This window comes from Excalfactoria chinensis, chromosome 2 (assembly GCF_039878825.1).
Source record: "Excalfactoria chinensis isolate bCotChi1 chromosome 2, bCotChi1.hap2, whole genome shotgun sequence".
In the NCBI taxonomy this organism is placed as follows: Eukaryota; Metazoa; Chordata; class Aves; order Galliformes; family Phasianidae; genus Excalfactoria; species Excalfactoria chinensis.
The window spans coordinates 139,234,130-139,251,778 of NC_092826.1; the positions used below are offsets into that span (position 1 = coordinate 139,234,130).

General features: G+C 43.6%; 1 protein-coding gene across 1 annotated transcript in view; it reads right to left on the minus strand.

The window, feature by feature from the left end:
* Positions 1-1,041: 1,041 nt before the first annotated feature.
* WNT9A (Wnt family member 9A) overlaps positions 1,042-17,649 on the minus strand; it is a 53,067-nt gene continuing 36,459 nt past the window's right edge. Inside the window, exons 3-4 of the mRNA XM_072328678.1 lie at positions 17,299-17,561; positions 1,042-5,479 (exon numbers count right to left, since the gene is read on the minus strand). Coding sequence (XP_072184779.1) covers positions 5,006-5,479; positions 17,299-17,561 — 737 coding nt within the window. The 3' untranslated portion in view covers positions 1,042-5,005. The remainder of the gene's footprint in view (positions 5,480-17,298; positions 17,562-17,649) is intronic.

A 17,649-nucleotide genomic window follows, 5' to 3' on the forward strand; every position in this document is an offset into this window, starting at 1 on the left:
CATCTGGATTCTCACCCAAACCTACTATGGCCAAACCAACCTAATTTCTTCTCGTACGTTGGCTAAAGTAGGGCAGCTGAAAAACAATTAACAAAGAAATTCAAGACCTGGGCTGAAGGAAGGCAGACGTGGCCAACCATAAATAATCCTCAGAAATTGTTTCTCCAGTGCCCAGATCTCCAAAACAGCTCTGGAAAACAGATGCTTCATAGCTCATCCCTTGCTTCTAAGGTTGAATGACAGGCTTCCTGAACTGCTCCAGCTCCCCAGTTTTACATTCAAATTGATGCAAATCACTTCTGTAAGATCAAGCCTTGAGTTTGGTCCTCCTTTTAACCTTCCCACTCACTCAGGTGCTTTCTCTCCAGCTACCTTTGTAGAATGCATTCTTCCCAGCCCATCTGAGATCAATGGCAAATATTTAGTTATTGCAAATAGGATTTCCTCCCAGCAAAGTTATGCCAAGACCGGTAAGCACAACTAAAAATCAAAAGCTTGAGGTTTCAGGGTAGGGTTTGTTTTTGTTTTTGTTTTTTGCATTTTAATTGCAAGCTATCAATTCTGTTCATCTCCACAATCCATTTTCAGTGTCCATAAAGAAAAATCCCCTTCAGATTAAACACATCTCATTTCACCAAATGGAGTCTTTTGGGAGCAGGAAGACAACAAGAACGTAACGTTGAGGATTCGTTTTGCACATCTCCACATCCGGTATATATGAGTCAGTCACACAGAATAGAAGTTTGTTAAAAAACAGATGACGGGTGCAACAATTATTTGTGTGGGGTTGTTTTTTGTTTGTTTTGTTTTTATTTCTTTTAATAGAAAATTCTAATATAAAACAGCAAACATTTTCAGTTTGCCTTGTTTACAAAAATATTATATATATATATATTTATATTTCTGACATAACTAAATGCACTATTCAATAAAAATATTCTTCCATCAGCTAACTTCTCTTTAAAAAAAAAAATAATAATAATAATAAAAAAGTTATATAAATAATGGTTGCACCCCACCCCCCCACCCCAAAACCGATCTTGCAAGTCTTGCTGGATCAGCTCAGGAGAACCAACACTTTGACACTTTTGGGGGACAGGAGGTGAAAGGAGATCAGAAGCCACAGACCTCCCCTACACCCATCTATCCTTCTCCAGTTATATCTGCTGCAAAAATCTGTTTCTTGGGGGCAGAGCAGATGGGAAGGAGAGTAAAAGTTGCTTTGAACTCATTTTTTGTTTTGTTTCATTTTTATGAAGTGATGCCATGAAAGATTCCGGGCCCAAATTCACTCCTATAATAGTTTTACAAATATGAGCAATTTCATTGAATTGCACTGGAGATCTGATGGTGCGGGGATGGAATCAGACTATCTGGAAGAATCCAATCTGAAGCAGCTGTAACCCAAAGGGCAGCAGTCAGTGTCTGACAGAGGCCTTCAGTGTTTCTTGCAGAAAACCCAGACTAAGATCTCAAGAGAATTTTAAGCAGGCTTACCAATATTCCTTCCACCTACTACATGCTTCAGTGCCACTCAAGCTCCATTGGATTCTTCCAAAACAAGGTTTTTTCCCCAAATTCTTTCTTCAAAGGTAAGGCAAACATCGGAAAATGCTGGAGTTAAACATCCCCCCATGCCACCCAAGAAACACACACTACAAGGTGAGGGGAGAAGAGGAATAACCCACATTTGTTTTACCACCCTAGGTCAAAAGGCCAAGAAGATGAGTTCTCCTGATTTCAGAGTGTTAGTACATTTTATACACTGCCTATACATTTAACACATGTGCCTCGCTACTATTTAGTCATTTATAATTATTATTATTATTATTTTTTTAACCACAGGAGAATAAACCTTGCTATTTACAATATAGAACAGGCAAGTAATATATCCACATTAACATAAATACAATTTGGTTTTTTTGTGTGTGTGTGTTTGGGTTTGTTTTTTTTTTAATTTTTTTTTTTCTCATTTGTTTGCTTTGTTTTTAGGTTTGGTTTTTGTTTTTTTTTTGTTATTGTTGTTGTTTTTTAAATACTTACAGAAAGCATCCAGGCTTCAGTGCGTGAATTATAATACACAGAAGAGCTCTTTCACTCAGTAGTTCATTCACTCTTTGCCTCGTTCTTCTAGTCGAGCTTTGGCAGCCTGCTCATTGCCCACCCATCTCTCTCTCCCCAAACACACCAAGCTACCCTACTCCACAGACACAGATATTTTCTCTACAATGATATCCATGCCACCTCTGCCCTCTCTTCTGCATCTAGGGACTCATTCTCCTCTCACACCAGTGCAATGTGGAGTTACTCCAGCGAGGTCAACAGAGACAGAGACACCAGTGAAAAGAAGAAAAATGAGGCCCACGGTTTAAATATAGCAATAATAATAATTATTAATAACAATAATAATAATAATGCACATAAATTGCGGCCCATTCTTTAACAAAGAACAAATACCTAAAAACTGAAATGGGCCAGAAATAGTAATTCTGATCCAAAAACCCTCACGTTTTGAGTAGGTTTGGATACAGCCTTGCTTTGGAGGGAAAGAGCTATTCTAGCACACACACACGTAAAAATGAGCCAAAGATCTTGCACATATGCACATGTGTGTGTGAGAGAGAGGGAGAAAGAATTTAACATAATACCACATTGAAACCAAAAGAAGGTCCTTCTGAAGGGCTTTAAAATAAATAAACGTTCGTTCAATATTTATATATATATATTTATGTGTCTGCATGCGTGTAGATACATACTCGCATGCCGACACTGAATAATAATAGGTTTCTAGTCAGTTTACTGTTTAAACCATTAGATAAACTGCTTGTGAGTGACTTACAAAGAGGTGCATCTCTCAGAAGCCATGAGACCTTCCTGCAAAACCTCTGTGTCGGATGCTCCACCAGGCATCTGTCGTGGTGCAAGGGACAAATACTGTGTGTGCACCACTCCTTGTGTGGATCACTTCTTCTACAGCACTACCTCAGTCTCCAGATTTGTACAGCAAATAAACAAATATCAAAAAAAGCCAGTATGCTTTATTTTGTAGGACCCTGTCCCTCCTGAGTCCCCTGCCTCTAGATTTGATGCCAATAAGTCAGGTTGGGCTGCAGTTATCTGTTACCAAGAAAAAAAAAATAATACTAATAATAATCTTTTTTCCTCCCAGTAGATGCACATAAACAGCTTAAATATTAGTGGCTATTGTTTGGGGAAAGAAAAAAAAAAAAAAGAAAGAAAGAAAACAACACAATGCCTTGAATAATAATGGTCCTTCTTGAAAAACTGCTCTCTTTTTGCTTGGCCGACCTCTACTACTACTTGAAAAACTCCAGCCAGCTTTCCTCTTTTGAGAACCAGATCAATGGTCAGTACAAAATGGGTGGAAATTGCTACTACTGGACACTCAAAAGCTGATATAAAAATAGAATACAATGCCCTCTGCTCTCCAGTGTTTCCTCAGAAAGCTTTGTTGAGGCATTCACCGGCCACTTCCAATTCCAGAAGCACTTTTATGTGACTAATGGATATTACTGCATCAAGTCCTCGATTGAGAATATCCTCTTCAAAGGGAAAAAGAAATGCTGAAGATTGTCATCTATTTCACAGCGTCAGAGCTATCTACTTCTGCGGTTGACTTCTGGCTTCTCTGGCCACTTGCTAGGTTGTCTTTGCGTTGATAAGAAGTTCCAAATCCAACAGTTGGTTACCATTTAGCAACTGTACTTTTAAAACACAGTTCTCAATCTAGTGGTTAAAACAAATCCTAAGGTCGTAGGGTTTACTACATACAGCTTGTGTCATGTACCACTGCTGTAGTTAATAGTAAATGGAATGATGACCTAGTAAAAGAAATGTCAAATCCTCCGAAGGTCCGATCCAGTCCAAAACAGCTGCTATACAATGCAAGACATTGCTGCGTTCCAAGATGCACTGGAATTTCTCCTGTCCTCCTCAAAAACACGTCCAAATTCAGCTAACATAAGACTAGAAAGTTCCAGTTTAGATTTCTGAAGCAATTTCCACAGGGTGAATTCAATCATTAAGAGGCAGGAAGAGGAGAGAAAAATGTCACGCACAAAGGGAAAATAAAATTATCTAGTGGTTTGTTTGTTTGTTTGTTAAATAGAAATTAAGACAGTGATAGTGCTGAAGGAACTGCATTTGAAGAAATTGTACGGGGAAAAAGAAAACCATGACTGAAGGGAACAGGCACATCTGGTTTCATAATGACTTCCCAACCTCTTTCTTGGATATATTGCCATCTGCAACATGGTGGACCCAACTGTACTTAGTGATCAAAGCCCGTGGATATGGAGCCGTCATTAAAAAGCTTACCATCCAAGTGGGTCACTTTGTCAGAGCCTTGCTTGCTGGAAGTGCTGAAGTGTCATTAGAAGAACAACCTCTACAAGGACTGTTTTTGCTTACCCTATCCTTCTCCTCAGCTTTAGAAGAGGGAAGAAATGACCACTTCTCATATCTCCGCACTCAAAGCAGAAAGATCTTTTTTTTTCTTTTTTTCTTTTTCTTTTTTTTTTTTTTTTTTCCTTTTTTTTTTTTTTTTTTTTTTTTAATCTGTCCAGCTCTCTAAGCCGCTGGGTAAGCTTCAGGAAAGAAGTAATATAGGTTAACTATTCCAGAGAGAATCTATCAGCCCAGAAGTTCATGGAGGATTGATGAAATGATCATGATGTTCCAAGGAGAAATGATCCATCAAATTGCGTGGACGATGAAGGTAAAGGTCAACTGGTATCTAGCCCCAGTGTGACAGGCACTTATTTCCACATGGTTGGACCTCATTAGAATTCAGTCTACAGGAAAAACAAAACAAAACAACAACAAAACAGCAACACAGCTGGGTCACCTGTACCCTACAAAGTGCTTATGTCTCAACATAGCTTTCAGATCCCAGAAGGTCAATCAAACCCTGTTTGTCTCCATATGTAGTTCTCATAGATCGTGATCGCCCACCGCTGAGGGTTGCTATCAGGCAGAAGATGTGTCAGTCCTTACAGGTGTAAACCTCCTCTCTCTGGGTGCATTGCTTGCATTCCACGTAGCAGCACCAACGAACCTGGCACTGGCATGGCCGAGTGACCACCCGGCTCTGCGTGTTGTGCCCTCGCCCACAGCAGATGCTGTCACAGTTCTTGTCTTTGTAACATTTCCTTCCCGAAGTCCCAGGTGAGTATCTGCTCATCAGACAAAAGCTTGGGGAATCGTCAATGTAGACAAGATCCGTAGTCCTTGGGATTTGATCACTGTGACCAGGGATGGATTTCTTGGGTGGGGAAATGTCTCCTTCCCCCGTGGCCTCGTTGGTAGTGCTGCCCACTTTGAGTGACGTCTCGTACTTCTGTTTCAGCTGCTTCCCTATTTCATGGAATGGAGAGAGCTGCCTCCAGCATGTTCGGACGGTGCAGGACCCAGACACACCGTGGCACTTACAGGTTGTCTCCACACCAGCTTTGATGACCTGCAGACACACACATCCCCAAAAGGAAGTCAGTTATGGGGAAAGAAATCAAAGCATAGAGGAAAAAAAAGCCAACAAAAAAAATCCCCATGTTTGTTAGAAGACTTCTGGAACACAGAGCTGATGACAATACAAAAACCATCTGTTGGAAGAAGACAGACAGCACTCAACACACTTGAGAAGGGTCTCAGTTTCCAGAAATGACACCTGCCGGAGGAGTACTACTTTACATGGATAGTTAATGATGCTACTAAAGCATTCAAAGACTGTTCACTACTGACATTTATCTTACACAGTCAGAGATTAATAAGTATTTTAATGCCTATTTATACATCTTAATAAGAACAAGGAGTTGAACTGCAGGAAAAGTGAGTTGGTTTCATGAAGGAAAGGATGAGAGTGCTGCTGGAATCCCCACAGAAAGGCAAGGGCACTGCAGAACGTGAGAGTGTTGTGTGCACAACACACAACATCACCACCTTAAACACATGTACCTCTGAATTAGCATCACAGGCTCAAAGGAAATGCACTTAAACCGTGCTGTTTCCCGCAACAGCAAGGCATATTATCCCACCCAGTTCACTTCATCACCAAGGAAAAACTTCATGTAGCTCCTTGGAAGAGGAATTTGGCTTCCCACACAGCCTGTTTCAAAAGCAACACATAAAATCTAGGTTGCAGTGAGGAGTGCCCATCATATAATCCCAGCAGGGACTATAAAAGGGCTGGTGGCCTCAGAGAGGGCAGAGGGAACAGAGTCTTCAATTCTGCACAATTTCTGCAAAGAATGGGGGGCAGCCACCCTGCAGAGAGGTAAGGGGGTGTTAAATTTTCCATCCTGGCTATGAGAACAGACCTCATGTACTAAAGGTTGTACCATCTACCCGATCCTGAATAAAAAGAAGCTGTCCCACATCAAGCATAAAAAATAATAATAATAATAATAAAAAAATATTAATAATAAAATAAAAGAATGGAAGCACTTAGGACTAAGGTCTTGAAACAAACAGTGGAGAAAAGGAAAGCATTAAATCTCTGGAAAATGAAGGGGACCCACCACATCAGTACTGCTACGTTGAACTCTGCTCATACTTCTCGTCTGCAACTACGAGGGGCGAGGCTGTGTTTCAAATTCTTTCTTAATATATTTGCACATGTTTTTTTTGTTTTTCTTTTTAAACAATATATCCAAATATATCCAAACAAGGCTTATCTCACAGATCTCTATAGGAGGGAAATAATCTGTTCAAGATATCAGGAACTAAACACGTGTGATTTGTTTCCAAAGCATAAGCCATTCTACATACAGGAAGATGTCTAGATCTTGCTTGGGGACACCTTGAGCAGAGCTAGCAAAAAGCATAAACACAAAAGGAAGAACATTTGAAACTATGGTATGTGGAGGGGAGAGGAGGGAAATAGGTTATTTTCAGTAGAAGCAGCAACATGGGAAGTAGGCACAGTATCAGGAAGGGAAGAGATGAGTGAAAAGAGTTATCTGTTAATGAACATTACTCAGCTCAGAAAGAGATGCTGTAGAAGACTCTATGTCCATAAACCAAATGATGCTACGGAAGTACCCTTTTCCAAATCAGGCTGCAATAAAGACACTTCTTGGCACAACGGCATATCCATCTTCTTCTAAATGGCATCAGGACGGCATTGGGCTCAACGATTCTTATTGGTCCCTTTCAACTTGGGTTATTCTGTGAATGCTCTCCCCGACCTTCCCCAGAGAAGGGTTTACTCCTGGGACTAGTCCATGAGCAACATGAGAGCAGGCACATTTGGGCTGTCACAGATAACCTGTATTCTGCCCACAGATTATAAACGGATATTTACAGCTCTCTCTCCTACCAAAATCATTTACATTTTGACTTTAAATGGCTGAAGTATAACCACTCCTTAAAATAAGCAGCTAGAACAGAGACTGTTTTACAGAGCTGCCTCCTGTCGAGGTACTGCTGAGAAATGCCCTTCACTGGGGCATCTATGGTTTCTAAAAAAATAAAAATATCTCCCACAGCCCATTATGGCATCTGCCTACATTATGGCCTCATGACAGCAGAGGACTGGCTCCAAGCCATTTCCTGACCATCCGGTTCTTAATTATTTGGCTACATGAGTCCTGCTGAGCACCATGTACAAATGTGCAATAGGTCATGGACTCAGAGTTGGGGTCTGGCCCAATCCTGATATTACAGAGACATTTTTAGAAAGACACTATGCATAATACGGCCTTCAGCAAAGCCTGGCCAGTGGTCACACTTCATTCCTGTGACAGCCAAGACCTTTTCAAATGCAATCCAATAATACACAGTAGCATTCAAACAAGTGGTGGGTTACAGAGAGAGATGTGTTACTGCTTATAGTGCTCAGCTGGGCTGGCTTGGTTAGGGGCTTGTCACGCTTTGTGTGCCAAAGCGTCTAGCCAACTCTGCAAGAAATCCCACAATGTTAGACAAGAGCGTACAGAACACATTTCAATACCAAGAAAAAAAAAAAAAGAAGAAAAAAACCCAACAAAACAGCAATCCTCACCCACGTTTTCCCTCATATAAAGTCACGTTGCACTGGTTGTCCAGAAGTGAGAGCTGAGCTCATGTGAAACAAAGCTCCTATACCTGATTTCACGCCCAGGCCATCAGCAAAATGGGCAACATTGCTGAGATAGTTGCAGAAGGGCTACACACTGCACTCATTCATCTTGGTCAGGCTTTTCTCAACCCTCTCACCACTCCCAGCACTCGTGTGCATCTGCTCCACCTGGAAGTGTAGAGATGGGAAAGCAAGCAACCAGCAAGACTTGGCTCAACTGGTACCCGCAGCTCTTGGCTGGACTTAGAGCCAGTTGAACAAGGCACAAACATGAAATGAGGAGTGGGAACTCAAACACAGGGTTATTCTTGTCCAAAGACACCTCTCCAAAGCTTACCGGGAGAGCTGGCACCCAAGGCACGAGTACCAATAGGTACCCAAGGCACTCACATGGGGCTGGCAAATATGGCACGATATGTGTTGGAAATCCACATTTCAATGGATGAGCAGCTAGCAGGTGGCTTGAGACCTTCAGGTAGGAATAGGCATGTAGGTTTAGGCACAGTGGTTTAGACATCTGAATCACAACATCCAGCCAGGGCTGACCTCACCAAAGCAGACATCTGGCCTACATCTGAGAAACATCTCTCAACTCCCACCAGATCCACTGGAGCCAAGGCAGGCAGGGCAGCCTAAAAGGCAGCAGACACCTTCTTGTGCTCAGCTGAACATCTCTCCAGGTTCCCATGGCTGTGCTAAGCACATCTCTGCTCACTAACATGAGCTTTGGAACTCTCCTCTCAGGGAAGCACATAAACTTAGATATGAGAATGTGTGAGCAGAATCTCATCCTCAGAGTATAATTCAGGTGTCTTAAAATTTGCATCTAAGGTTACTTTAGGCACTGTAAAACATTGTACTTTGCCACCAGCTGCCTCTCCGGATAAATCTGCCAGGGCATCTCAAATTTTACTAGGTGCATATATTTAGGAAAGTCTTTGGACTTAAATAGCAATGAACAAATCCCTTAATGAATCAGTCCATTGTTTTGTTTTTCCTGGCCCACTCCTAGCTCTTTGTTGACTAGTGACTGGAAGAACTTGGGTGTCATGCACTGATGGACCCAAATATAAAAAGTTTTCATTTTCTCTATTCTCATGAACGCACCAGCTCACAAAATCCAGCATGTGGATTTTCATATGACCACTGTACAAGCGTGGTGCACCCCAACCATCCCATAAAGCTTCTCCATGAAGGGCAGGGAAGGGCTCAAGAATGTTACGAGGCAGTTATAGTGAAAATCCTAGATAAGTATCTTCCCCAGACTGCCTTCTCTGCTGCTGTCAGTCACAATGCAGCTCCTCAAGGCTGCTGATGGAGAACTGCTGCCTACAGGCCCCTCGCCACCCACCAGACAAGATAAATCTTGGCAAAGCCTTTCTATATCCTATCTCATTCCCTAGCTTCTAAAGACTCTTCGCTTCTTGTTGAGCGGTCCTCTCAGAGACACTTATATCCAGCTCCTACCTACAGGACACTTGGACCTCATGAAATACCATCACTTCGCTCACAGCAACACTGGAAAAGTTGTTCCCATCTGGGCATTGGAACAGGTGGGTAAATGTTTACATCATGCTTTCAAAGGGATTTCCAGGCTAGAATAACTTCACAGAATCACAGAATGGTCTGGGTTGGAAAGGATCACAATGATCATCCAGTTCTAACCCCCAGCTATGTGCAGGGCCGTCAACCAGCAGCCCAGGCTGCCCAGAGCCACATCCAGCCTGGCCTTGAATGCCTGCAGGGATGGGGCATCCACAGCCTCCTTGGGCAACGTATTCCATTGTGTCACCACCCTCTGGGTAAAAAAACTTCCTTCTAACATCTAACCTGAACCCCCCCTTTCTCAGTTAATTCACCTTTGCTACCAAAAAAATCTAGGACGCAGAAGGGAGAAAAAGACTAACACAAGCTTAGTGACACGGCTGAGTGGGCATGGTGGTGATGGGTTGGTGATTAGATGAGATGATCGTAGTGGTGTTTTCCAACTGTAACAATTCTATGAATCAAGGTAGATCCTCTTCTCAGTTTGAGGCAGTCACACAGTTCAAAGCCTGATCTGCCTCCATCCTACACAGACATGAGCCTCTCCTACAGCGCACATGGCATCTCCACTTATTAAATAACCATGTTTCATCTGTACAATGCTGAGCAGCCGTGTGCATGCTTCTATCTTGTCACATGCATGTATTAGTTTAATTCCAAAGTGCCAAACATTTCATGCTAGGTCTTAAACACCACGGCAACCGCACATCAGCAGAGTCACAGTAGCTCAGAAAGGAGGACCAACACCCTGGGACATTTAAATCCTTACCGTGTTATAAGCTCTAGAAATATTCCACTATAAAAATGAACTCAAATAAATACAACCAGTGGGACAGGATAGCATCACACATTGAAATTATGTCCTCCCACTCTGAGCAACCACCTGCTCTGGTAGTCTCACAAATAGGATGCCAGTTTGCGAGGAAAAAAAAAGCTCTGTAAGCAAATCAGTTTGTTTGACTTGGGAACAAAAACCCCCATTGATCTCGTCGTGAGAATAGCAAATACCGACAAAAGCACAACGAGGAAAACAATTATGATACAGCAAGACTGGACTGTCTTTATTGGTGCTTGTTGCTCTGAGGAAATTAGATAGCACTGCAGGACCGCCTGCCCAAATGCCTTTATAAGAGCCATAGGGAAAAGGGATCACAGCAGAGCATTGCTATGCAACATGTAATCCTTCCTCACAACAATGGTTTGCTACGAAGCTCAGACTAAGTGCCCCTGTAATGATCGGTCTCAGACATGCTGCAACACACAATTTCTCAGTGTTTTAGCTGAAACGCTGAGGACAGATTGCCATTCATTCCCAGCTGGGTCACGGGGCTCAGGCAGTGGTTTTCAGACAACTCTCGTCTGGGCAGCAGCAGTGCGAAGCCGGGACGTGGCCGTGGGAATTCCTGGGTTAGAGCCGCGTCATGGCTGGGCTGCGGCTGTGGGGCTCCAACCCATTCGCCATGGTTTGGGGGAGAAGAGGGAATTGATGAACCTTTGTGGGGTTACAGTGCGCCCAGGGAAAAGCCTGCCCTCCGACAGCACTTTGAGGTGCCTCTATCCTCGACATACGTATCCTCCTTCAATTTAAATAGGATTAGTTATTGTCTCGGCTCAAATATTAGTGTTTGTTTTGGACCACAGCCACCATCCCCATTTCTTCACAGTGCCCAGACCACTCAAAGACTTGTCGCTTTGCACTGGTGTTACCAATACAAGAGTTTCACAGATTACTAGCATACTTTCTTTCTTTTCCTTTCTTTTCCTTCCTTCCTCTTCTTTCTCCTTTTATCTTGTTTCTGAGCCTGTCCTCAAACTGCTTTTCCAGAATTTGTGTCCCTTACCACTACTCTTCTGACTCCAGTGTTAGTGAAATGCCATTTAAAACACAAACACATAAGAAACATACAATAACATAAAACTCTACTTCAACTTGAGCATGTTAATTCTCTCCCCTACTGTATTCTTATCTCACCTACTGAGAAAGTTCTACATAAACAACCAACTACTATTGCTTATGGAATACAGCAAATACTTTCCTCCAGTGTGTTGGTCCCGAAGCCTCAGAAAGACTTTGGCTGAGCCAATCTCTACCTGAAAGGATCATAGAATGGCCTGGGTTGAAAAGCATTGAACCACAATGCTCATCCAGTCCCAACCTCCTGCTATGTGCAGGGTCACCAATCACCAGACCAGGCTGCCCAGAGCCACATCCAGCCTGGCCTTGAATGCCTGCAGGGATGGGGCACCCACAACCTCCTTGGGCAACCTGTTCCAGTGCAGCACCACCCTCTGGGTGAAAAACTTCACCTAAGTTACACCTTCCCTCTCTTAGTTAATAATAGAATCTCCAAGGCTGGAAAAGACCTCCAAGATCATCCAGTCCAACCATCAAGAAGGACGAGAAAATCCAGACAGCATGCTTGTGAATTCCTACCTGTCAGAACCTGGAGCAATTAATACTGGTGCCATCCCTGCAAACTGCACCATCTGTATAAAACAGGAGTAGGTCTCAGAGAGATTATTTGCTAGCTTTGATTTGTACCTCACTTAAAGCACAATGCAAAATTCTGCTCTGCAAATGCATCCCTGAACAAACTATATAGAGGATGCATTTTATGTCCTTTTGTTGTTGTTTGTTGTTGTTGTTGTTTTTTAATGTACCAACTGTGTTAGTATGTTCAGATGGATTTGCCTCATCAAGAAGAGCAATTATAACACTATTTTTGAGGGTACTGGAAAACTGTGAAATTTCAATTGAAAGTACCTACTCAGCAAATCCCAGAAGCTGACTAGAATCATGCTTTCCAGTGGGAAAAGATAGGGTTGGAGGTGCTTGCAAACACTGTCTCTGCAACAGGAGACCAGGGTGCCAGGCTACACTTGTGTGTGACCTTTAGTGAGTCACTTAATCTTTCTGGGTCTCAGTTTCCCCTCTGTAAAATGGACATATAGCAATGAAGAGGGTGGTGCTCTCTGATAACACGTTACGTGATACTTCATGAAGTTCCTCAGACAGATGATAGCAGAGCAAACATCTACCTGATATAGAGAGTCTATCTCCAGAGCAAGAGGCACGCTCAGCCCTTGACGTCCCTGCCAGCACTAAAGGGGAAAAGCCATTCCTTGCATGGACTTCTAAAACAAGCAAGACAACAGCAAAGTCCATGCACCCCCCCCACCAACCAATCCCACATGGTTTTGGAGCTGCAGGCATAACAAGTCTTAGGACAGGTCTGGAGCCCTGCAGCAACAAAGGCGATGCTTCCAAAACATGCAGACTGAAACATGTAGGTCAGTATTATGTGAAATCAATTAAGGAAGCTACATGAAGGGAAAGAAATTTAAAGGGAGATATTGCACGAAGTGAGACTTTTAGGGAGGAATTTTCTTGTTCCCCTTTTCCATCCTCACATAGTTTTGCACTGAACACTCTCGGATCCCAAGAAGCCTTCGGTTGAACCCCTGACTTCAGGGTTCTGAGGGCAAAGGCTTGCTAGTGTCCCTTCTTCTGAAAGGATAAAGGAAAAGGGAATGAGAACACGACAATTCCAACCCCCACCCCCCCCACTCAGATAATAGCAGCCGCCTCTAATAGTGCCCCTTGGATCTGCAAGACATGCTTGACCAGACATACCTCTGGAAGAGGTCAGCACTCCTGGGATTAAGAAACTTAGCAACGCTCCAGAGAGGGAGTTGGAAAGTCATGTTTAATGATACTTTGCTGAGAAACTGGGCAAATTTAATTAAAACATCACTTACTCAAGCCCAGTGGAACTAATTGAGTGCTCTAATATTCCAACTTTTCATTAATGGGTTACAAAAGAGGGCTGCACTTGTGTGTACAAGGGGGAGAAGAAGGGGAGGATATAGAGATGAAGAGAGAGCCTCAGCTTCATTTAATATAACCAAGAGACTTCACTGCTGGCAGCGCAGAATTAATGCAGTTGACTTCTCTCCCCTCCATCACCCCCAACCCCTTGACACATACACTCCGCTCCCCCCAGCACACATCCTCTCCACCCAAGACCTCTCGGAAAGAATAGCTGAATGAGTGAGAGTAGATTTTGCAAAGGAAGGGAAATTGCTTTTTTAATAAGTGGTCTATTCAGTGCTCCTACTTTTCAATAAAGAGAAGGCTGGAGAAGTCTCGGTCTAATTACCTCATCCTTGCGCTAGACAAGCTCGCCCTTTCATTAGCACTTGAGGTCATATCATATAACTTTGTAAGCCATCATGGGCACAACATGTTCAGTGATTATTTCATTGGTGGTGGCAAAATTATGGCAGGCCCATCAAGGTTGTTAAAAACAGAAGTAAAATAATAATTAAATGAGAACTTCTACCAAGAGACACTAAAACTAGGCGGGATAGGATAATGTCACCCTTCCAGAAAGATGCAAATTGTTTGCTAGTGTGACACCATGGAGAAACTGCCGTCTCAACCAGGAGGGAATAGTGTTTGTTGCCAAATAAGTCTATTAAGCACAAGTCTCTTTTTTTTTTTGCTGGGTCTCAAGGGACTATTTATACAATTTGTCATAGGTGGGAGTAATTAGATGGGAAGGATTGTATGTTGCTACGAATCACTGAGAGACCACCAAGCTTGTGCTATATCTTTGATAGATATTCCTCCACCACCACCAAACACACATAGCCCCGTACATACCCTGTACCTACAACAGCGTGGGCAGGCACTGCAGCAAGCCCTGTAGATAAATACTGGAAAAGAAAGCCTCCTTATCCATGCCCAACACAAGCCTAAACAGTCTGTAGCACAGCTAAGGTTTCAGTTCATGCCTGCATGGTTTCACTAGCAGACATAAAATCTGAGGTTTGGTTTAAGGAAGAACAGTGGGTGCTGAGCAGAAACTCACAAGGGCTTGTCTCTATCTTGTGCTCCATCATCAGCTTCCTAAATAACCTGGGAAAAGGCACTCTGTGCTTCAGCTCAAAATGACCGAAATCATCCTTTCATTTCTCATGGAGACGCTTAACACATTAAAGGCTGGAAGGCCATCTTTCTTATTAAACTGGCACTCTGTTCCAAAATGGCACAAAGCAAAGTTGTCTACACTTCAATATGGCTTTGGATTCACATCAAATCAAAAGAATATGATGTATCATCCAAATAAACAAACTAGATTACTTCAAAGTATTTTAGACTTATTTTAGTCACTAGGTTAGTATCTCCAGATATGCAAGAGTTGGAAAATCTGTAAGAATGAAGTCAGCTGATGGGCAGCTTCATTGGAGAAAGAAGAGTTGAGGACAGATGTTGAGTTTCATATTTAACTCAGCGTCTTTATCAAGGAAAATGCCAATAGTTCAGCCTAGTACTGCATGCTGGACAACTCTCAACTCCCAACTCCAAACATCTCTGATTGTCATCTCAATGACACCACATTGTGCCAATGCCTTAGATCCACATATCTTGACTACATAGACATATGTTCTCCTGATCACTAGCCACCACCATCATAAAAGCTCCTTCCTGAAAGTGAAATTCCCTACTGCCTGGCTTCTCACTGCTGCTGTGAGCCTGGTGGGCTGCTTGGCTTGCCTCTCAACCACACTAAGGTACAACTACCCTAGAAATGTAAGCAGAAATCATTTCAATCATTTCAACTGCCACTGCAAATAGGCAAGGCAAAGCCATCAGACAGCAATACCAGCTCAACAGCACGGCGTGGGTGGACAAAAATAGGAATGCTGGATCACTGACCTGCAGCAAAGGTCTTCGACTTGGATCACCATGAGGGCTCTCAGTGTCTGGACAACCGTCACAACTGTTACTCAGCTGTTTAGCTGCAGATATTACACTAGTGCTTAGAAACCACTGCCAAAGACCAGGGCCTGACTGTGCCAAGTAAAGTGGAGGCAGAGGATGCAAGAGACTCCCTGACATCTCCCATTGCCCTGGGACCTAACTCCCAATGGGAAGAAAGCTCAGGCATCATGGGGAGATTCCCTCCCTTCAGTTCATCCTTGGAGTTTTAAAACCACATGGAGAGTGGAGAGCAGAGCTGACAACCAGGTATGCCTAAACCAAAATCCAAGAGAGTCTCAGCTCCACGTGGGCATGCCACCTACAGTACTGGGATGGAGAACACTGGGAGTTAGGTCAAATCCCTTGGGCAAGTTCGTCAGTCCCAGCAGTGCCAGAGGGGAGATGTATATGGATTTATAAAAGCATTCCAATGGCACCTAAACCTGCAGTTGTCTGGTTTCTGATGAAACTGTATTACGTGAATCTGGAGAAGGAGTAGAGGAGAGACATCTCACAGCTCTCTACAGTGTGAAATCACAGCCCTCACGGACCACTTTCCCCATATTCTGTTCCAGTTGCTACACAGCCAAGTCCAAAGAGTCTGTCCTATAGGATATGCCCTCAGAAACAATTGAACGCAAGGATTAAAACAGATTTCATCATTCCTCAGAGCCTGTTTCACACGCCAAAGAGCTGCAACAGGAGTTCAGAGGCACTGAGCCTCTTAATCCAGAGGCAGAAAAGCTGTCAGCCAAAGCCAGACACCAAGTAAATCCAGGATATTTCTAACTCTGATCTCAGCGCTGTCTGGGAGCATCTGGTGGTGGGGACAGGGGGAGACTTTTTGCTGGCCAGCACGTACTGATGGCATTCTCCAGTGCCCCAACTCCATTGAGAGGAATGGCATTTTATGCATACACACAGGAACAACTGAGCTGGGGTGGTGATTCCTAGAATGCACAACTGGCTGGGCAGCATTTGCCTGGGAAACTGGAGACCTAGGTCCCCATCCCAGCCTCAGCCCTCCATCCAATCACACGGACAATAACAAGGCTTGAAGGCTATTTATAGCCTTACAGTATGTTCCTCTATGAGGTCGACGCAATGAAACACTGATCCTAGGCACCTGTGCTGGCCAATCTGAGTGATTTTCATGTGCAAGCAGCTCTGGGCTAGGTACATCCGAGTAACTGATGGGAGAAGATGGAAAGCCCCTTTCTTTTCCACCTCTCGGGATGAGCTAGAACACAATTTGTCCTTTCCATCACTCAGGACAAAGCCTCATGGGGATGAGTGTGGGTTAAAAGAACAGAAAGCCCTTCAACATAAAGACTGGAGGAAAGAAACAAAACAAACCAGACCGCACACCTGAGTTTTCTCAGCTGCAAACACAGCATCTCTGGGTGGGAGGCCGAAGGGATTTTTAGGACTGAAATCACTCAGAGAGGAAGAGCTCTGCCCTGGTCCCCCACCGAATACTTGTCTACCCAGTTTTAAAGAAACTTGGCTATGAAGATGCTATGCCATCCATAATCCGCAGCACTGCTTCAAGGAAAGCATCTATCAGTCTCCCACTGCAGTACTGCACAGTAAATCCTTTCCTGTCCACCATAACTTGTACAAGTCTAGATGACCTGTCTTGTCATCCCCTTCTAAGATCCACCTCTCCCTATGGAAAGCAAGCAGTCTTTCCCCTCATCTCATGTTTTCCAGACCCGGAAAGTTCCTTTTCTTTTCCTGTGGTCTCTCTCCAATCACTTGGCACAACTCTAGAAGGACAGCGATCAAAACAACATATGCATTTTGCATCCAACATATCCCCCCACAAACCCTACAGCACCCTAAATCCTGTCACCATGACAACCTCACACCCATCCACAGGTGCAGGCCTTGCACCTCTACGACTCACCTTCATGCCCACAAGGTTATTGTGGAAATCCACCCTGGCTCGCAGGTCCTTGTTGGGCTTCCTCCCCAAGAACTCCTTGACGAACTTGTTGCTGTATTTCAGGTTGTCACCACAGCCACCCCATTGCCAGGCCTCACGATTCTCCAGGTCTGGAGCCTCGTCGCAGGTGCAGCGCTCCATCCGGCCCGCGCTGCATGCTTTGGCCATAGCATGTGTCAGCCCTGCAGAGGAAATGGCGTAGAGGAAGGCTGTCTCCTTGAAACCTGGAAGGAGAAAGGAGGCTGCTATAATTGTGGCTGGGGCAAGAAAAGAACCGAGAAAATAAGGCAACTGAAGTGAAAATTACAAAGA